Source organism: Aspergillus uvarum, assembly GCF_003184745.1.
Source record: "Aspergillus uvarum CBS 121591 unplaced genomic scaffold BO82scaffold_60, whole genome shotgun sequence".
Classification (NCBI taxonomy): domain Eukaryota; kingdom Fungi; phylum Ascomycota; class Eurotiomycetes; order Eurotiales; family Aspergillaceae; genus Aspergillus; species Aspergillus uvarum.
Window position 1 is genome coordinate 73,617 of NW_020291357.1, and position 19,919 is coordinate 93,535.

Below are 19,919 nucleotides of genomic sequence, written 5' to 3' on the forward strand. Positions count from 1 at the left end.
CCCCTATCCATTAATGCAGATGCACAAACTATGCCACAGATGCTGATGCTAATGTACTGTTGTCAAAACATGCAAACCCTCAAATACTCTTCAGTCTCCGGCGGAATTCCGTCTCGCGGAACGGGGCCAGCCCGCAGTTCACCCGGTTCTCGTGGACCCGACGGTGCAAGGCGCCCAGCGCCAGGATCTCCGTCGAGTTCGTCGTCTTCATCACCGCCCCCGACGCGCCATGCGGGTTGTAGTAGGTGGCCCCGGCGCCAGTCGACGAGTATCCGCACGACTTGATCACGAAGCTCACCAGCCCGGGCAGATGCGTCATGCGCGACAGGACATGTTGCCACTCGCCCGAGTTCAGCTTGACCTGGTGGAGCTCGATGTGTTGGATGGAGTCCTTGCATTGTTCGACCAGCGACAGCAGCTTGTAAGACGAGATGGACACCCGGCGCAGCTGGATGGATTCCAGGCGGAGGGCGCGGCTGAAAGAAGCCCCGTCCAGATCCAGGGTGTCTGCGCTGGCAATGGCGAGCGACTTCAGGTTGCTGGCGTGACGGATCATCTTGTAGAGCCAGTGTGCGTGGGTCTGATTCGACAAGCCGGGGTTATGTGCGGTCGCGCCGGGCGGCGGAGAGGGAGATTCATGTTGTTGTGGCTGAGCGTGTTCGGTGGGGGCGGCGGTGATGCGGAGGCCCAGGTGGTGAAGACGCTCCAGGATGTGTTCGGTGGAGATGCGCAAGGCGCTGGAGCTGATGGTCTTGTGGGGGAAGAATTGGGCGAAATCATGGGTGATGGGGAAGGCAATGTCCAGCTCGGTTAAGTTCGGCAGTGGCACATAGCGGAGGCTGCTGATGACGGTGTTGACAAAGTCTCGGGTCGTCGCCTCGGGTAACGAGCCGGGAACCCCCTGGAAATCAAGCGCCTTGAGTTTGGACAGCCGGCACAGGCAGGAGGGCAGAACCCCCGCCAGATCTTCCAGGAACATCGAGCAGAAATCTTCCGAGTGTTCCGTGTCCTCGAGCCCGATGTCGAGTTGGCGCACGTAGTCGGCATAAGGGCCATGGGAGAGCTCTACGAGGCCTACAAGCGGCGATTCGGAGGTCTTGGACTGGGCGGATTTGGCGACCACGCGGAGGTGTCGGAACAGTCGCGGGGAGGCACTGCGACAGAAGGCGCGGTTGACGAGACGTAATGTCGCGAGCTGGTGCCGAAGCTCGTCGGATTGAATCTTGTGTTGTCGCGTCGAAGCGGCCCACGGCCGGCTATCGACGTCATCCACAAAGGACACGATCTAGGAGGCATTGCACTTAGCATTCAGGCTGACTCGCCTGGGGCGCATCGCATCACTTACCAGATCGTAAATCTCTTGCGGTGCTTGCATGGTGTGTGATGTGTGTGTGTGTGTTTGTTCTCATCACAACCCCAAGTACCATGGGGCGTTGGCAGTTAAATATCTGGGGAACAAGAGGTGGAAACGCATTGAACCCCCTTTTATGCGGGGTATTTGTGGAACAAGTGGAAGAAATGGAATGAATGCTCGTAAATGGAATAAAGGAGAAGGGGATTATGAGGCATATTCGAATTCTCATTATTCATGCCTAGGCCAGTGGCTGTTGGCCTTGCAGCCTGCAGTCTTTTTGAAGACGTAATGAGAATCCCCAAGAGGAAGCTCGTCGTGACCAACGGCGGTGTGAGCCAATAACCGGCCCTGATTCGGCGATGAGACCATCGAATTGTCGATCCGACTCATGGGTCAAGTGACGTGACGCGCTCAATCAGTGCCATGGATGGAGGTCACGGGGAGGAAAATTTGAAGGGAAAAAAAAGCAGAACAAGAAAAACAGAAAAAAAAAAAAAAAAGAAAATAGGGTTGGGGGGAAATGAAGGGGAAAGAAGATTCAAGGGGTTTCTCTAGAAGTGAGGGAGATGTAGTAGCTACTATGTGAATGAAGCTTCATTCTTATCCTGCCTTACCCCGGATTTTCCTGTTGAGCTAGTCTACCGTATCTAATCGCCCTCCCTTCTCCCCTCCCCTCTCTTAACTTATCCATTATCTCCGTCCTCGTTTCCTCTCTCTACTCTACGTACTCGGAATCTCTCCCCGCTGATAAGAATTCGGTATCGGATCCCGACCGGATTCTTTTCCCTCCCCCCGCATTCACCATCACTACTTAAGCCACTAATGCGCTGCCATTCCTCCAAAATGAGTATCAACAAACTTTCATCATCATCAGCATCATCATCATCACCGTCTTTTGAGTCATTACCGATTTCCGCAGAATTGAGCAGATTGACGTCAACATGGGCTCCACTTCCAACCCCAGCGTGACCGCCCAGCCCCATATCCCCCCCGCAGGCGTCTGGTGTCCAGCCGTGACCTTCTTCGATCACGCGACCGACACCATTGATTTGGTCGCCCAGAAGCAATACTATAAATATCTGTCGACGACTGGTCTGGCCGGGCTCGTCATCCTTGGCACCAACTCCGAAGCTTTCCTCCTTACGCGCGAAGAACGATACCAATGCATTGCCGCCGCCCGCGAAGCCGTGGGGCCTGATTTCCCCCTCATGGCCGGCGTGGGCGCCCACTCCACCAAACAAGTCCTCGAACTCGCCTCCGACGCGGCTGCCGCGGGTGCCAACTACCTGCTGGTGCTGCCCCCGGCCTACTTCGGCAAAGCGACCACGCCCGCCGTCGTGAAGCGGTTCTTCGCCGACATCGCCCGACAATCCGCCCTCCCCGTCGTGGTGTACAACTTCCCCGGCGTGTGCAACGGCGTGGATCTTGATTCCGAGACCATCACGGCGATTGTCCGCGAGTCCGAGGCGCAGAGCCCCTCGGGCGTCTCGAACGTGGTCGGCGTGAAATTGACCTGCGCGTCCGTGGGCAAGATCACCCGGCTGGCGGCCACTTTCTCCAAGGACCAGTTTGCCGTGTTCGGCGGACAGTCTGACTTCCTGCTGGCGGGGCTGGCCGTCGGGTCGGCCGGATGCATTGCGGCCTTTGCGAATGTCTTCCCCAAGACCGCCGCGCGGGTCTACAAGCTGTACGTGGAGGGCAAGGTCGACGAGGCGTTGGCGTTGCAGCGGCAGGCGGCGTTGGCCGAGTCGCCGTGCAAGAGCGGCATCGCGTCCACCAAGTACGCCACGGCCATCTTCTCGGCGGTGGCAGCTGGGATTGAGGGCGCGGAGGAGAAACTGAAGCCTCGCACCCCGTACGAGGAGCCTGCCCAGGGGGCTAAGGTCACCGTGCAGGAGGTGATGGGTAAGATGGCAGAGGTGGAGAAGGCACTCTAAGTAGATTATAAGAAAGAGGTGTACATATATCCTAGAGTAAAAATGCAGATGCAGCTCATGTTTGATCCGTTGTTTGCGTTCCTGTTCAATGATGGGGAATTACTGGCGGTGAAGGAGTCAGTCTGGCCAGGCAGGGTAAACGTTGACCCAGCCTGGCCAAGTCTGTGGATACCTCCTGGTTACAGGCCCTTTCGTTTAAACCCCATACGTGCGCTTCTCGCAATTTAAATAAACGGTCCAAGGGCCTGGGACCTGCAGACGACGGGCTTCCTCCCCACTTTAGCCCGATGGGTCTATTGACTGTTTCTACGCAATGTCAACGACAGTGATTGTGACTGCATATGAGCAGGCGAAGGGCTTGAGGATTGATGCGGGTATGAGCGCAGCATCAATAGACGCGACCGGTTTTCGACACGAGAACTTCTCGCAAATGTGCTTATAGAGCACAAAGCCCAAAAATACTCGAGAAACTAGATCCACATGAGCGGAGTCCGTCGCCCATCGCCTCGTTCCTGTAACTACAGCGAGGTTATTGAACTTTAAAGCGTGATGGTTGGCGCCGATTCGAGCCCGTCCCTACTGCTGGATAGATATTTATGCCATAACTGTCCCAGGCGGTGTCAGCCCCGCTCCTCGATGGCGGGGTTGAGTCAATTCCTCAGACTCAGGTCGCAGGCGGCTGATACAATGCGAATTACTCTCAGCAAGTCAACAAGCAGACACCTGAATAAGACCCCCTTTCCCGAATCTTATCCCTCGAGAAGTTGAATTAATCGTTATGAAAAAAAGGTGGGCTGAGCATCGGACCGGTATTAGCGCGGCTGCCTGGGCTGATGGGGGTTGGAACCGGTCGTGGTTGCGCGGAGGTATGCAGTTGCAAGTATTGCTTGGATTAAGATGGGCCTTGTTCGATTGTAAGAGATTCAAATACACCTGCAAAGAGTAGGGTTTTCAGCGATCATCAAGCTTGCAAGAAGCAGCCGTGTAAAAAGCTCCCAGGTTGTTTCTGGTGGATGATGGATCCATGTTGATGGATCATCGATCATGATCGTTGGGAGGCTTGCCAAATATAGCCGAGACAGGGAGGCGGCAAGTTTAAAATACACAGCTGTGACGGTAATTTGACCACTTCCGCCCCGTCCGCTCTGTCAGCGGAGCAAAATTACGTACGGTATTGAAGGGCATTGCTCCTTTGGGGTCGGCTTGCCGGAAGAGGCGTGGCCCGCGATCATACGACTTGGGACTGACGCTCCACCGAACATTGGCCGAGATTCTCTCTCTCTCAGTCACTCTGTCAGTTCTTTCCATGCAATCCATGCATTCGTTCATCCATCATCCATTCTACCTCTGTCTACCTGTCGTTGCATAGCCAACCTCACAGTCATGCGTCCTTCAATTCTGCCTCTCTACCTTCGATCACGATATCATTGATCTTTCTAGAACCTCGCCTCCAGTTGCCCCGAACTAACCTTGTGCTCCAGCAGTGGTTGATCGCCCCGTCGTCGTCTTTATCAATCAGTAAAACCAGGCACCAACTGAGGATCCGGTCAAATTTTTGTCCCACCGGGACCAAAGTTCCTCGAACCACTCATCGCGCCTCAACCCGCTGCGCCCCTCCCTTTCTCAACCGCTCGCTCGATAAGATCGAAGGGGAAGAAACGCCCCTGCACATGTTCAGACATCCACGGGGTTTCTGCTAGTCAGATCTTCATCCACCCTCGCACACCATCCTGTCTCCTGCAACTTCCCGACGAACTTCTCCTCCCCCGCTATCTTACGCAGTAAATTGCTGGATTTCACCCTCGACTGTCCCTATTGTCTTCAATCTATCATCATCACTATCATCGATTGTCCTTGGGTCACTCCACTGTTACGCAATCTAAGATTGGTTAGCGCTGGCTTAACTTATTCGCCTTGCGCGACTTCTTTCCGCACCCAGCCGGCTCCTGACCACACACCCTTCTCAGGTATGCACTTTCACACAGTGTCAACATCCATGACCTCGTCGTCGCGCAGGTCGTCGATTGTCCGTAGCAAGAACTGACCCGAGTTAAGGCAACAGCTTGCACGCCCCGCTCGCGGTTTATTATCGCCGTGCTTTGACTGACTACTTGCGATTCATGGTCCCGGCTCTGGCCGCTGGACAAGATGGCAATGCCCAGCATGGGGAGTGACTTCCAGCTCTTCTCCCCTAACACCAACAAGAGAAACTCCAGAGAATCACAGGCCGAGTCAATGTCATTTGCTCCATCCTCCAGCACGGACGAAGCAACTCAAGATTGGACACAATGGATGAGATGGGATGATCAAGGCTTCGCAGAGGGGGTCAAAGAGCTCTCCCAATCGCCTTTCGATCTGACCTTCTCCTCACCAAACACATCAACCGGCAATCCAAGCACAGGGTTCTTCAACAAATCCGAATTCTCACCCAACATCTCTCTCGACTGCACGAACCTCCCGTTTGACTCCTTCTTCGATCGTGGGTACAACAGTATGTCCAACTCCAAGGGCGACTCGAGTGGAGCCGAGATGCCTTCTACGCTGTCGACTGCGGCGGGCTCACCATTAACCCCGGACGGAATCACCCGCAAACGCAAGTCGGGCAGTGACGACGACGGATCAACTGTGAGTGGCGTCGTGCCACCCGGCAAGAAAATGCCCGCCAAGAAACGAGCACACAACGTTATCGAAAAGCGGTACCGAGCCAACCTCAACGAAAAGATTGCCGAGTTGAGAGACAGCGTCCCCAGCCTGAGAGCTTCGAAGAATGCGGCGGGCAGCATCATCGATGATGACGAAGGCGAGGGTGTCACCCCTGCCAGCAAGTTGAACAAGGCTTCCATCCTATCGAAGGCAACAGAGTATATTCGCCACTTGGAGATTCGCAACAAACGACTCGAAGAGGAAAACACCGCCCTCAAGAACCGACTTCGTCTAGCAGATAAGGCTGCGGAACAGATGATCACATCCACCGCTTCTGTCTCATCACCCAGTAACTACACCGAGTCTGGGGCAAGCTCATCCCCCAGTGTGTTCTCACAGGTCGAGGATTCGCCGAGTGACCACTCTCCTACAACCCTGCATCCTCCCGAGGGCTTGATGAAGGTACCAGATGCCTTCCAGCGCCTCCGAGACGAAGCAGCTGCCAAAAACAGCTCCTTTTCCCAGTCGTATATGCAATTTCCCAGCAGCAACGGCAACAGCAATGGTAACGGTAACAGGTCCACCCAGGGTGGCGGAGGTCGCAGCCGCTCCTACTACCCCAATAAATACATGCTTGGCGCTCTTGCTGGTCTGATGGTCCTTGAGGGCATGGGTAGCGACAAAGATACCGATTCAACCGCCAAGGGACTGCTGGCGGTTCCTGTCAATCTGTTGGGTAGCCTACAGAATCCGACCATCAAGTACTGGATGGCAGTGGCCCGCAGTTTTTGGTACTCATGGCATGCAAGGGCCATTTCACACTTCCTGATCCTTGCCAGTCTGGTCGTTGGCAGTGCTTTTGTGGTTTTTGTTTACCTCTTCAATGCCGGCCCCAAAAGCCAACCAGGCTCATCTAAGACCGCATTCATATCTGATGCAACGCTATCGTCCTCGAATTTCCGCCGTCAAGCGTGGTTAACGAGCATTCAGCAAGTCGGTGTTCCGCGTCATCGGTTCTTCCATGAGTGGTACGTGGTCACCTCACGCTGCTTCGAGTATGTGCTGCGCTGTCTTCTGGGCTGGAAACTCTACTCTTCCATCACTGGGGTTACCGTCGAGGATGACAAGGGCCGCGTGAAGTCATGGGATATTGCCATCGATGCGCAACTGGCTGGTGGAGATCCCGAAATCAGCAAGAGTAGGTTGGTACTCACCATCTTCGCTGCAGGAACCCTGCCTCGCAGTCCAATGCGTATGATGCTCAAGGCGCTACATTGCCGCATCCTTCTCTGGCGAGTCGGTGTTCCGGGATCATGGACTTTCCACCTCTCTAACGATGTCGCACGTTCATTGGCCGGCTACCAATGGGATCTCGCCCGCAAGATGCACGCAGCTATGCCCAAGAATCATCCAGAGGCCCTGCCGAGTCATTTGGCTGCTCTGCTGCAGCTCGACTGTGATGAGGTCATGATCGACACTGTTGTCCAACGAGCAGCGAACCTTACATGGAACCGCCCTACACAAGAGGGAGCCGATGATGACGAGGCCCTTCTGGATGTTGTGGAGGAAGATCCTGCTATTCGGTCCTCCCTCGACGCTCTTGCCGCCTGGTGGTCAAGCCACCTCTTGCAGCGGGCTCTACTCAGATACTTTGAGGCTAGCTCCGGTGGGCCCGATGCGAAGAAGAGCCGTGACTTGTTCAAGGCCAAGATCAAGATCGCTCTGGACGTTGCTCCCCAGCCATCAGCCGCTCATACCCGCGCTCTAGTCATGAAAGCGGTGTTCTTCGACCATGACCGTGCTACCAACATCGGAGCCGTCCTGGCAGCGCTGCCCAAGGACAAAGGAAAGAGTCAGCAGAGTCAGGTCTCCAACTTCCTAGATTCGTCACTTCCGGTCTCCGTGCGGGATGAGATCGCCATATCCGTCCGCTGTGCCATGATTGCGGCCATCTTCACGGCACGAACCACGGGTGACACCTCTCTCCCCGCATCCTTCACCATCCAAAAAGCGATCACATGGTTCAATCAGCTCCCACTCGATCCTGTTGATTTGACTCTAATCGGCTTTGCCTCGGTTTACCATCTGTTGCATGTTCTTGCATCAGACACGGATTACTTGTCTTCTTCTGAATCATCCCCCTCCTCCCCCGCGTCCAGAAGCTCGACCCCATCTTCACTTTGCTCCGATGGCGAAGCTGACGACAGACCCCGCTTTTCCCCGAAGCAGGCGGTTTTGCCTCAGTCCATTCCCAACCTTGGCCGAGTCGCTTCTGAACTGATGTATTGGGCACGGAACGCTTACAACCCCGCATTCTACGGCTTCACTCCTCAGATTGTGAAGGTCATTGAGGATGAATGCACATCCTTATGCCACAGCGCCGGTGTCGACGTGGCGGACTATTCATCCGTTCGAGAGGAGAAGAGCAGAGCCAAGCAGGTCAAGGAGAAGAAAAAGAAAAGGCGCTCGAGACGGGCTTGACTGCCACGTGCCCCGGGAGTGTGCTAGATCTCCTCCCCAAAGCTTGTTCTCCATCCATGATGGCAGTGGCTGCCGCCTGGAGCCAAGCAGTCGCCGAGTTATGGGAGTTTTGAATTTCCAACACAAGCTTTCTACAATATCACCGTTACGTTACATCTCACGAATTGGCCACGATTGGCCCTTCAGTCGACTCAATACCACATGTACATGCTTTCTTGTTCAATTGTAATGGCGCACATCGCTTACCTGCAGGGATCAGTGAAATGGGGGGCACTTCAGTGCCGGGAGTCTGTTTTTTCGGGTTACGCAATCAATACCTCCCCGTTCTTTGGGATCCAACCGATCGAGGCACACAATTCATGGCAGTTCTTGTTTCTTCATAATGCTTAATACTCACTTCATTCTTACGACATAACCCATCGAGTACCCTAACGCGACTCGAAGGTCTTGGCCGCGGCCACGTTTTCTTAGACTGTCGTCATTTCTTAGATTATCTGTACAACAACGAATATTGGCGTTGGCTTGGTATCGAAATTAGAGTGGCTTCATGTTTCTCCGCTTTTCCCCTGGCATTTTTTTCCTGACCGTCGGGGTATGCGGGACACGCGGATCGCGATCTCACATTTGACTTTGTAGCAAACCCAAGCAGGAGCACAATGTGAGCATGTTTTATGGGGGCTCAGGTACTGCCTTTCGTGGTGAGACATCAGGCTCATTGTCGCTGTGTCAAATCCTCTGGTCGAGATTGAACGGCAAAGTCAAATAATTCTCCGGAAAGTGGCAAGTTAGATTTCAATGGAGATGTTCGAGTGTACCAACATCTCATCGTACACGACTTCTGGATATTTTCTCCGCTTCCTTGCTGCCTTTCCTTGTCGCAATGCATAGCTTGAATGACCGCACTTGTCATCGGCCGGCGCAGCGATGACAGCACACTCCCACTGCTCAGGATAGCAAGTCTGGCGACACTGCATCTTGCCTATAGGGACGAAAAACCACGGTGGCATCGAAGCTGGACTGGTCGATTGGGGTCTAGACATTGCCTCTTTTAAGTCGTTTGCTAGTCATGATGACATGAGGTTCCTGCGGCGGTTGCCCTAAGCGGGAGGAAACAATGCAGCTGCCATCCCCGACGTTACAATGGCTTCCACGCCAGAGACAGCGCGCACGATGCTATAATGTTACCTGATCGAAGGAAGATCGGCGCTGTTTCGTTATGTCATCCAACTATCGACTGTGTGCTTCGATTGCATGACGTCAAGTGGTTGGTCCCAGCCTGTGTACTCCTACCCTAAGGATGCGGGCAGACCTCGATCCACCCGCAAGGGGCTGCAACCAGCACCACGGGCTGGTAAGTTTAGCTGTCTCAAACTCTACTATGGGCGCTTACTACCAGAGACGGCGTGTCTAATCTCGGGACAGATTGGGGTTGATTGAAGGACTGGTATGTTGGAGAGCTACATTTGTGTACTGGACAAACGACACCCTCTTCAGCTCGGATGGGGATGGAAGATGTTATGACAGGTCCTTGTCGTCAATTGTCGTCAGCTTGAACGTCATAACCACCACGCAGGTTGGCTACAAGCAGCAGAAAACCTGAATTGAAGGAACAGCAGAGGGAGAGCTGCGCTGAGGGGATTTGGAAGGGTTTGGTAGGGCGGATGCAGCTGACGCGCATATTTCCCTTCCGTTTTCGGCGCTGCCGTTCCATCGCCCCGCAAACACACGCTTCTGTTTCATCCACAGACTTTTGACGGATGCCAAATGCTTGCAGACCCAAGTCCTGCTGGGCGGGCTAAGCAGGTTAAGGTTAACCGGGCAATCTGCCGGGTTGTGCGTACCTGTCGACTATGCCAGGTCCAGCAGTCCCCGAACTTTCCCACCCGACGAATCAAGGGGAGGGGAGGGAGGCACACATTCCACGGAAAGTCAATCCCCACACTTCTCTGAGGTTGCAATGCGGATTTCTGTGCAGCTGGACTCTGCTGCGATGCATTTCCGTTGCATGAAAGCGCCGAGTCTCGAGACGGCAGTCCGAGTCGGCTTGCTGTTCGCTTTCTACGGTATCATCGCACATACAATGGCTCTCCCCCTCCCTCCGCCCAGAGTCGGCGCAAAGAGCGATGGATGACGGCATAGTTATGAAGAGGAGTGCCCTATGCAGCCGCTTGCACGTCATGACGGTCATGGATCTAGAATCACAACTGCCAGTGCTGGTATATGTAGACGGGGGCTACGACGCTTTCCCGGTTTGAGCACTGGTCTTTAATCTGAGGCCTTTCGCTTGTTCTCCGGCGAAAGTGCGCATACGCTTCTCCAATCTCTGGTCCTCTCTCCAGCACACGCCCACCCACCCACCCACATCCAAGGACATTCCAAATCTTCCAACACGGCGATCTTCACAGCTCCAGCAACATGGGGGTAGACTACCATGACGCGGACCAACCGCGGCTTCGAAACGTTCATCCCCCGATGAAAGTCTCCCTGGCGACTCCGATCTTCATTTTCGCCGGCGGCGTGTTCGTGCTCTTCGTCAGCAACCTGTACACACAGTTACAACATCGGCGCCGGTTACGTCGGATACTCGAGAGCGACGACGACGACGACGACGACGACCAGGATCGATTTGCGCGGAGTAATGCGCTGTCCGCCGCGCTCAACAGACACGTCTTCTATGCGCCGCTGCTGTCGACCCGGCATAGTCGCGAGTTCCGGGTGGGGCGCTGCCACATGGGGATCATCCCGCTGCGCCTGGAGGCGATTCTTCTGTCCGTGTATATTGCGCTGAACGTGGGGTTCTTCTTCGCGACGGTGGACTGGTGGGCTGAGTGGGAGGAGGTGATGTACCAGCTTCAGTACACGAGTGGCACGCTGGCGGTGTTGAACCTGCCCGGGTTGATCCTCGCCGCGGGGCGCAACAATCCGCTGATCCCGCTGCTGGGGATCAAGTTTGATACCTTCAATCTGATTCATCGCTGGGCCGGGCGCTTGGTTGTTGCGGCTTCGGTTGTGCATGTTGTCTTGGCGATTATTCCTCGGCAGAAGGAGTGTAAGTCCTGTCTCTGTTTCTTGGTAAGTGAACCACACGCTGACTCTCAATCAATAGTGGGTAGTTTGTCTGCTGTGACACAGGTTGTCTGGCACACACCGTTCTTCGTCTATGGTATGACGGTAAGTCGGACTCACACTGGGTTCTGAGGACAGGATTGTTAATAGCTGCAAGGCTTTCATCGCGTTCGCCGCTATTCTGGTGCAGTCCATCTCGCCGCTCCGACACGCCTTCTACGAAGCGTTCCTGCATTTGCATATCCTCTTGGCCATTGCGTCCATGGTGGGACTGTGGTACCATCTGCGCGGCATGTCGCAGCAGACAGCGCTATTGGTTACGTTGATCCTTTGGGGATTTGATGTAAGCCAACCCCTTTGTACTGACTGGACTGCTCCGACTGTCCCCCAGGACCCATTCCAGCTAACACTACTGCGTCCAGCGAGCCACCCGGCTGTTCATCATCCTCTGGCGCAACGTCGGCAAGCAACGCACGACAGCCACCGTGGAGCTTCTGCCGGGCGACGTCGCCCGCGTGGACGTCGCGCTCGCCCGCCCCTGGACTTTCAAGGCGGGCCAGTACATGTACCTGTACCTGCCGTCGCTGGGGCTGTGGACCTCGCACCCGTTCTCGGTGGCCTGGACCTCCTCGGATCGTAGCAGCCTGCCGACCGAGAAGCGGAGCTCCAACGACTCGATCAACCGGTTGCTGGGTGGGCCGCAGCAGACCACGATGTCGTTCCTGATCAAGCGCCGTGACGGGTTCACGGGGAAGCTGCTGTCGAAGGTGCACAAATCCTGCGACGGGAGCTTCGGAGCCACCGCGTTGGCGGAGGGGCCGTTCGGTGCGTCAACGTTTTCCCTTCTTCTTCTTCTTCTTCTTCTTCTTCTTCTTCTTCTTCTTCTTCTCCTCCTCCTGCTGTCACCTATACATAATACCATACTCACTGTGAATGGAAACTACAGGCGGCCTACATTCGCTCGCCTCGTACGGCACCGTCCTCCTCATCGCCGGCGGCATCGGCATCACCCACCCGATGTCGTACCTCCATGAGTTCGTGACCAACATCACCTCGCAGACCCAGGCGGTCCGCCGCGTGACTTTGGTTTGGGTAGTGAGGAGCTTAGGTGGGCCCCCCTTTTCCTGATGATGGTCCCTTCCCACCCAAACTAACAGCAAAAAAGACCACCTCTCCTGGATCCAACCCTGGATGACCGCCCTCCTCAACCACCCCGCCTTACAAATGGCCACCCTCCGCAAACGCGAATCCTACTTCCAGTTCCCTGCTTTCTTCCTGGGGATCCAAATCTACGTCAGCAAATCCGCCGCCTCGGCGGAGAGTATCGGTAGCACGACCAGCGGCAGCAGCACCGAGGCCAGCCCCACGCGCTCCGACACCAGTAGCCCCGAGGACTTCTTGGGGTGTTCGCCGTGGGCGAGCGTGGCGCCGGCGTCGGTGCCTGTCGCTATCCATACGGGGAAACCCTGCTTTGATGAGATTCTGCGGACGGAGATGGCGAGGCAGGTGGGTGCGATGGCGGTGAGTATTTGTGGGCCCGGGGCCATGGGGGATGATGTGAGGCGGACGGTGAGGGAGTGTCAGGGTGGTGGTGGTGAGGGGTTGAGGGTTGATTTGTATGAGGAGAGTTTTTCGTGGTGATTCTTTTCTCTCTCTTTCTTGGGGATGGGTGAGGGTTGGGGTTGTGTATGGGAGGGGAGTCGGGATTGGATGCGCAAGACAGACAGAAGAAAATCAAGGGGAAGGAGGCGGGTTTGGGTTAGCGAGTTGGGTTTCGGCTTTGGATTTTGGATGTATTTATTGTCTTCGGTTATTGGATCTGGGATTTGGGCTTGGGCATTGGAAATTGGGATCTCGATTGGGGGTGTGGGGATAGATAATAGATTATCTTCTTCGGTTCTTTTCTCCTTCTCGTGGTTTTGTTCAGCTGGGTTGTAGATCCTAGAGTTGAGGGAGAGAGAAAGACTTAAGGTTGGCGTAGGTGATGTCTCAAGTCTATGCTGTTGTGAGTATATGAATCTGTAGTTGACACTTGAAAATGTAGATCAGACAAGATCCTTTCCGCAGACTTCGAGTCATTCTTCCGGATCGTCATATCCTCTCTATAATCCACCACGTATACTTCCCCTCTTTCTCCGGCCCAATCCTCTGTCTCGTCATCTTTCTATATCAGCGACCCTCACTTCTTCCCAAGTCATATATGTGCTGTGTCTTGACACAAGCGCTAAACGCCAACCTCAACAGGTGCTCCCTCAACCGGCACCGCAATCATCAGCGCCAACATCGCCCGCGCCACCTCCGCCGCCGCCAGCGTCGTCGTCTCGCCCGCCGAATCATAGATGGGCGCTACCTCCACCACGTCCGCGCCGATCACCGGTAACCCGCGCAGCCCGTCCAGGATGGACAGGAGCTCGCGTGTCGAGAAGCCGCCTGGTTCGGAAGTGCCGGTTGCTATCGTACCCAAAGCTCATTAGCATGAACTCTAACCAGCCTTTTTGTCTCTTCCTTTATCCTTTCCTTCAGGGGAAGGCCCTGCTCTTGCTTCACTGGAGGAAGACAAGCGAGGAACGGGACGTACCAGGCGCAAACGCTGGATCCAGCACGTCGATGTCGACGGAGATGTACACGCGGCTGTCCCCGACGCGGGCCTTGATCTGCTCGATCACCCCGCTCACCCCCAGGCGGTCGAGGTCACGCGCCTTGATCATCTCGAAGCCGCAGCGGAGGTCGTTGCGGAGGTCGGCGCCGTGCGGGCGGATGACGGGGGCACGGATGCCGACGTGGATTGAGGTGTTGTGGATTAGGCCCTTTCATTGGCTGTTAGGTTCACTCTGTAGATGACGGGGGCAGAGGGGGATACCTCTTCGTGCGCGAGATGGAGGAAGGTACCGTGGTTGACGCCTCTATTTTCCGGTTAGGGGGTTGGATGTATTGGGTGTGTTGGGAAGGGGTACACGTACGCGTAGTGAGAGATTCCTCCGCCTGTTGATGTTGCTTGTGTTAATTCTTGCTGGGCTTTGTAGGGAGGGCGAGGGGGGATGTGCTGTACCTAGTGCTGCTGGGTCCCATGTATCTATGTCCCGAACCTTGATATTAGCTTTTCCGTCTTTCTATATGCCTTGTTCGTGGCAATTGGATTCGGCATACCGATATGACTATCGAAATGGATCACCGACACCGGCCCCCACTTCTCGTACGTGGACCGCAGCGCCGACAGCGTCGTGGTATGATCTCCGCCCAGCGTGATGATGCGCGGCACCTGGCCTTTGGTCGTTGTGTTGGTGCCGCGCGAGGAGACGACCTACCACCCTACTATCAGTCCACCTGACTCTGATTTTTCCGGGGCCACCTAGATTGGGGAGGAACCTTATGCGCCAAATCCAATTGCTTCAGCGCCACCGTATTGTCCAACCACGTCAACGGCGCATCCCCGCAGTCCACCAGTTTCGCCCAGCTGGCGAACACGTTCTCCCCCGTGTAGATGTCGTAGCCGCCCAGGCGACGCGAGCCCAGCCGGATGCCCTGCGGACCGTAGCGGGCGCCGGGCCGGCCTGTTACTGCCTGGCTTAGGGGTTAGTGGTGCTAGTGGGCAACGGTGGATGGACATCTGCGGGGAATGGGGACGAACGGTGTCGAAAGGTGCGCCGAGGAAGGCGATGTCGTATGTCAGGGTCTCATCGTCGACGAAGCAGTTCGCGTACGGGAGGTGGGCGAAGGTGGTGAGTCCGGAGAACTGGCTACCGGTCACAATGTCGATTTTGTTGATGCCGATGTCGTTCTGGAAGGCGTACTGGCTGGAGGGATGGTTGTGGACGGCGGCGATGGGCGGGAAGATGATTTCTCGGGCTGCTGCTGCCGAGACGAGGAGGGAGAGGGAGAGGTGCATTGTGATGTGGGGATGTTGGGACCAAGGTGAATGGGAAGTTGGGCGTGTACCTGTACCTGATAGACCGTTGAAGCGATAGTTATAGTTCTGGTTATAGTTATCGATCACGGCGGTGGTTATCGCGATAAGGCCGTCCGAGGGGTCCGAGGGGACCGTGGAAGGACTTGCCTAACGCGGTAAGTGGGCAGGCTCGCCGGGCGGCACTCCAAAATTCCCCACTTGGGATTTTCTTTTCCCCTCACCTTCGCTGAAGCGTCATCGCCGCACTCAACACAGTCACTGTCAATTTGATCGGCTCCCTATACACCCCACCAGCATAACGGTCCTGCAGTTCCAGACCCTCACCATGGTTCGATCCCTCTTTCCCCCCGCACAATCCCTCGCGCCATCTTACTTAGCATCAAGCATAAACTAACCGCCCGCAAGCCTCACGCAGACTCCTCCTTCTTCGGCCCCAACGCCTCCAAAGACGAGGTCTACACGCAAGTCCTCGAACAAGCCCGCGGCCTAGTCTACGGCCAGCGCAACTGGGTATGCTTTTACACACCACCCCCCCGCGGTGACAAATAATCCAGATCTCACTAACCATCCCAATCTGTCAACAGGTCAGGTAACACCCTCACCCCTCCCCTTCCCTCCCCCTCGAATACAAAAACTAAACAAACAGCAACTTCTCCAACGTCGCCTCCCTCCTCTGGCACGCCTACGCCGCCCTCCCCTCCCCCTCTGCCTCCGTCAACTGGGCCGGCTTCTACATCCGCAGCGACAAGTTCCCTGCCTTGTCGTCCCAAAACACCACCACCGATGCGAACGCGCCAGCCAAACTCCTCCTAGGCCCCTTCCAAGGCCGCCCCGCGTGCCAGGAGATCCGCTTCGGAAAGGGGGTCTGCGGCACCGCGGCGCAGGACCGCGCCACCGTCGTCGTGCCGGACGTGCTGGAGTTCCCCGGCCATATCGCCTGCGATGCGAGTAGTCGGAGTGAGATCGTCGTGCCGATTCTGGTGGGTGGGGAGGTAAGATTTTCTCCCTTGTTCTTGGATGTGGGGTGGGAGCTTGGCTAACCGGGTTTGGGGTCGTGGTAGACGGTCGCGATTATCGATATCGATTGCACGGAGCCCTCGGGGTTTAATGAGACCGACAAGAAATATCTGGAGGAGCTGGCGGGGTTGTTGGCTGAGTGCTGTGATTGGTGATTTACCGCCGGGTTTGTCTGGGTGTAGGGCAGGCTAGGGTGAGGATCTGGGGTATTTGATCTGCGATGGGATGGGCTTAGAGCTGATTATAGACCTTCTGCGTATATATGTGCAGTATATTAGAGGTTGTCAGCAATGGAAAATTCCCGGTTAGGGGACGACAAGACTCCGTCGAAATCTATTCATTCGTCGATCTCTGCCCTCCCTCAGGACAAGCAAAGAAATTAATCCCAAGTCTATCATATATATGCTATATCAATCAGACCACATTCGCTCTGCAACCGATATAAATAAACCCCGGAAGGAATTGGTCCGTGTGTATCCCGTTGTCTGTATCCTTGCCCTGACCGAAAATAACCAACGCCCAAGTACCAAGAAACCCAATGTCACCGTTCTCTGCCGGTAGATTCCATTGGAGTATGAAGAAAGACGCAAGAAAATGCGGCTACATGCTCAGCATGCTCATCTGCCGCTTCATCGGACTGGTGGACCCCGCGTCCCCGTCCTCACTGGGTCCCAGCCCACTGTCCGTCCAGCCCAGCCCGGCGTCGGTGTCGATGTCCCAATCCTCGTCCTCGCCCTCCTCGCCGTACTCGTCTGCCCCGTCCATCACCGCCGCCGACCAGCTCTTCTGCACCGCCCCTCGCGTGTTCCACCGCAGCGCGCGCTGCACGCTCTGGAACCACTCCCCGCTGCCGGACACCACCGTCGGGAAAGGGTATTGGCTCGCCTCGACGGTCACGTAGTCGCCTTGTCGGAGCTCGACGCGGCCTTTGCCGTCGAAGGAGCAGTATGCCGTCGAGCGGGACCCCGGGGGCACGGCGATGCGGAGGAGGGAGGTATCGGAGAGGACCATGGGCCGGAAGGAGAGGGTGTGCGGACAGATCGGGGTGAGGAGAATGCCGGGGATGGAGGGGTGGATCAGGGAGCCTCCGGCTGAGAGAGAGTATGCGGTTGAGCCTGTGGTCACGAGTTAGTTTTTAGACATAGTCGGAAGAGTGGGTGGGAAAAGATCGGGCTTACCTGTGGGAGTAGAGAAAATGCAGCCATCGGCTTGGACAACAGTCAAGAGATCATTATCCGCGTAGAGCTCAAGGTTGGACACATAAGGGGACGGGCCACGGTCGATCACCAACTCGTTGAGCACCTCGAACTGCTCCCCTTCTTCGACGGCCCCAGCCTCGGCGCCCTTGCTCCGGTCCTTCCGGAAGACGGTGCACGTGAACCGCATGCGGAGGTTGACGCGCATGCCCACATCGCCCATGACGGCGTTCAGATGATCCTTGTAGTTTTCGAACTCGAAGTTCGTCAAGAACCCCAGACTACCCAGGGAGAAACAGAGTATCGGCGGCACGATCCGCTGGAACAGCCAGGAGGTGAATAGCACCGTGCCGTCGCCCCCGAGCGTCAACACGAGGTCGAATCGCTCCGGGCACGACCAGCACAGATCGGGCGTCCAGTAGCGGAGCATCTCTTGGTACCGCGGGTCCTTTTCCAGGAGGCCCTGCGCGTCGAACCGCTTGGAGTTGCGCAGTTTCGCGTCCACGTAAACGTTGACCCCGATCTCGTTCCCGTACCGCGGCGTCGAGAGCAGCCACTCCGCCAACTCGCGTGTGAGGTGGACCAGGCTGTTGTCGCGCGCCTTGGTGACGATCATGACCGTCTTGACGGCGCGTTTGATCGGTCGGCGCTGCAGCTGCTTGGATACCTCCCGCACACCCGTCGCGGTCTGCACCAACCGCGAGTGGGACAGCCAGTCGTCATCGGTGATCTCCTCGAGCACTTTCTGGATGTTGACGGCGTCGTCGAACCGTTGGTGGAAGAAGCAGGGCGATTGCAGGGCCAATCGCGCCGACGGGGCCGCCCGGTCGAGGTAGGCTCCGAGTTGTAGGTTGGACAGGGCAGCGGACAGTTTTTGGGAGGAGTTGATCGAGGCGCGGCGCGCAGGCTCGTCGGAGGAGTTGTTGATGGTCGGGTTGGGGGAGTTGGAAGGGAGGAGCCCCAGAGACGCCGCCAGCGGCATGTTGGGGTTCTGTTGCGCGGAAATGGACGGTCGCGAGGCGAGCGCTTTAAGGATGGTTTGACGAGGGATGGAATCGCTCGATAATGCGTTCCGCTGGTGGCCGGAGAAGGCGGAGGTCTTTCGAAGATGTAGAAACGAAGGCGACGGAAGCGACGGCACCACGGACTCCTCGCGGGTAATCTCCGACGCACGACGAGTCTCGCGACGGCACTCGGGCGGCCCGGGAGCCGAATGATCGGTATGGATATCGCTCGTCGTCTCGGAAGGATCGATGTTCAGGGCATAATCGCGCAGGAGCAGGGCCCCAACGGTGGCAGAGCGCTGGATAGGCGGGCGCACCGGAGGTTCTGATAGTGGTGGGGCCGCGCAGGGTGAGGAGGACAAGCAAGTCGGATCTGAAGGAGGGTTCGTGGCGCATGAAGATCTAGGAGATGATTGGGAGAGACTCATAGGGCCATGGTCGGACGGGGAGGACGCCATGGACAGCTGAGGAACGACAGGTGTCTAAGGAGAATGAGATGTTTGGGGGGAGGGGGGAATGAGGTAGATAAAGTAAGTGGAGTGGGAAGGAAGGGGAAGGGAGGGGGGGATTGTCTTAGAACAATCACTAGTAGTTCTGGTAGTCTAATGGAACAATAATACTGAATAATTACTGATATGGGGACGGGATGGAAAAACCAGGCCGAGTCCGGAAGTAACGGGGTTTGGACGGGGTAAAGTCTGTAGAACCTGCGGAGTGACACGCTACACCATCCAACGAACTTTCTGTAGTGTCTGTTACCTAGTGATTCTAGTCATTCTCCCCACATTAGTCTCACCTTCGATGAGCTTCCACAAGCAATTTCGTTCGTGTCATCTGTAATCATCTCGCGGATTGGTTTCCCTGCCAAGTCGGGCGGTTCTGTCACCCCGTAGCAGGCGCCCCTCTCACTCATGCTGACAGGGCAATTTCTACACGGCAGGCGATGTCGTAACTATTTTTATTCACTACTCTACTGTACCGCTGTCTGGAGATAAGCGGAGATCCGCCATGCGTAACGAGGCGTGTGCCTTTTCTTATCTTCAACCAGGTTTCTCAACCGGCGAACGGTTTGCAATGTGATGCTCCTTTTGTTCAAGAATGGATAAAAATTCTACAGTGCGATGTGTCTGTGATTACCTCGCAATTGACTAAACTCCGCGTGCTCCACATGCATCTCTTGAATCAAGCCCAGTCAGATGCTAAGAATACGAACCCAGCTCACTGCAGCACCCCCCACCGTGGCCTTTTGCCTGAATGGATGTCCTGTCACAGCACCATGTCCCACTTTCGGACAAATCCAGAAATGCAGCCGGC

General features: G+C 55.9%; 8 protein-coding genes across 8 annotated transcripts; 4 read left to right on the top strand and 4 right to left on the bottom strand.

The window, feature by feature from the left end:
- Window positions 1-79: 79 nt before the first annotated feature.
- Window positions 80-1,204, bottom strand: BO82DRAFT_292213 (uncharacterized protein; the record flags this gene model as incomplete). Its single annotated transcript, XM_025631755.1, has 2 exons — window positions 80-539; window positions 591-1,204. Coding segments are annotated over 2 exons (1,074 nt in total), but the record flags the coding sequence as incomplete, so codon positions are not given.
- Window positions 1,205-1,941: 737 nt separating this feature from the next.
- BO82DRAFT_357650 (dihydrodipicolinate synthase family protein) lies at window positions 1,942-3,351 on the top strand. The gene has a single exon (XM_025636077.1). The coding sequence runs from the start codon at window positions 2,296-2,298 to the stop codon at window positions 3,289-3,291; it is 996 nt and encodes a 331-aa protein (XP_025488258.1). The 5' UTR covers window positions 1,942-2,295; the 3' UTR covers window positions 3,292-3,351.
- A 1,682-nt stretch (window positions 3,352-5,033) lies between these two features.
- On the top strand, window positions 5,034-8,516 carry BO82DRAFT_167154 (basic helix-loop-helix domain-containing protein). The gene is made up of 2 exons (XM_025630313.1): window positions 5,034-5,258; window positions 5,354-8,516. The coding sequence occupies exon 2, from the start codon at window positions 5,440-5,442 to the stop codon at window positions 8,413-8,415; it is 2,976 nt and encodes a 991-aa protein (XP_025488259.1). The 5' UTR covers window positions 5,034-5,258; window positions 5,354-5,439; the 3' UTR covers window positions 8,416-8,516.
- Window positions 8,517-10,216: 1,700 nt separating this feature from the next.
- Window positions 10,217-10,758, bottom strand: BO82DRAFT_167105 (uncharacterized protein). The gene has a single exon (XM_025630312.1). The coding sequence runs from the start codon at window positions 10,601-10,603 to the stop codon at window positions 10,307-10,309; it is 297 nt and encodes a 98-aa protein (XP_025488260.1). The 5' UTR covers window positions 10,604-10,758; the 3' UTR covers window positions 10,217-10,306.
- A 10-nt stretch (window positions 10,759-10,768) lies between these two features.
- BO82DRAFT_357652 (ferric reductase family protein) lies at window positions 10,769-13,352 on the top strand. The gene is made up of 6 exons (XM_025636078.1): window positions 10,769-11,464; window positions 11,522-11,586; window positions 11,639-11,824; window positions 11,904-12,306; window positions 12,428-12,589; window positions 12,647-13,352. The coding sequence occupies exons 1-6, from the start codon at window positions 10,888-10,890 to the stop codon at window positions 13,120-13,122; spliced, it is 1,869 nt and encodes a 622-aa protein (XP_025488261.1). The 5' UTR covers window positions 10,769-10,887; the 3' UTR covers window positions 13,123-13,352.
- Window positions 13,353-13,411: 59 nt separating this feature from the next.
- On the bottom strand, window positions 13,412-15,469 carry BO82DRAFT_435312 (agmatinase). The gene is made up of 8 exons (XM_025641018.1): window positions 15,110-15,469; window positions 14,848-15,042; window positions 14,629-14,782; window positions 14,531-14,554; window positions 14,442-14,463; window positions 14,342-14,384; window positions 14,060-14,288; window positions 13,412-13,932 (listed from the first exon to the last, which is right to left on the bottom strand). Exons 1-8 carry the CDS (start codon window positions 15,365-15,367, stop codon window positions 13,706-13,708), a joined length of 1,152 nt encoding a protein of 383 aa, XP_025488262.1. The 5' UTR covers window positions 15,368-15,469; the 3' UTR covers window positions 13,412-13,705.
- A 150-nt stretch (window positions 15,470-15,619) lies between these two features.
- Window positions 15,620-16,786, top strand: BO82DRAFT_357654 (GAF domain-containing protein). Its single transcript, XM_025636079.1, has 4 exons — window positions 15,620-15,716; window positions 15,794-15,900; window positions 16,032-16,380; window positions 16,450-16,786. The coding sequence occupies exons 1-4, from the start codon at window positions 15,714-15,716 to the stop codon at window positions 16,558-16,560; spliced, it is 570 nt and encodes a 189-aa protein (XP_025488263.1). The 5' UTR covers window positions 15,620-15,713; the 3' UTR covers window positions 16,561-16,786.
- BO82DRAFT_394907 (putative NAD+ kinase Utr1) lies at window positions 16,717-19,584 on the bottom strand. Its single transcript, XM_025638758.1, has 3 exons — window positions 19,402-19,584; window positions 17,584-19,069; window positions 16,717-17,520 (listed from the first exon to the last, which is right to left on the bottom strand). Exons 1-3 carry the CDS (start codon window positions 19,516-19,518, stop codon window positions 17,006-17,008), a joined length of 2,118 nt encoding a protein of 705 aa, XP_025488264.1. The 5' UTR covers window positions 19,519-19,584; the 3' UTR covers window positions 16,717-17,005.
- Window positions 19,585-19,919: the final 335 nt, after the last annotated feature.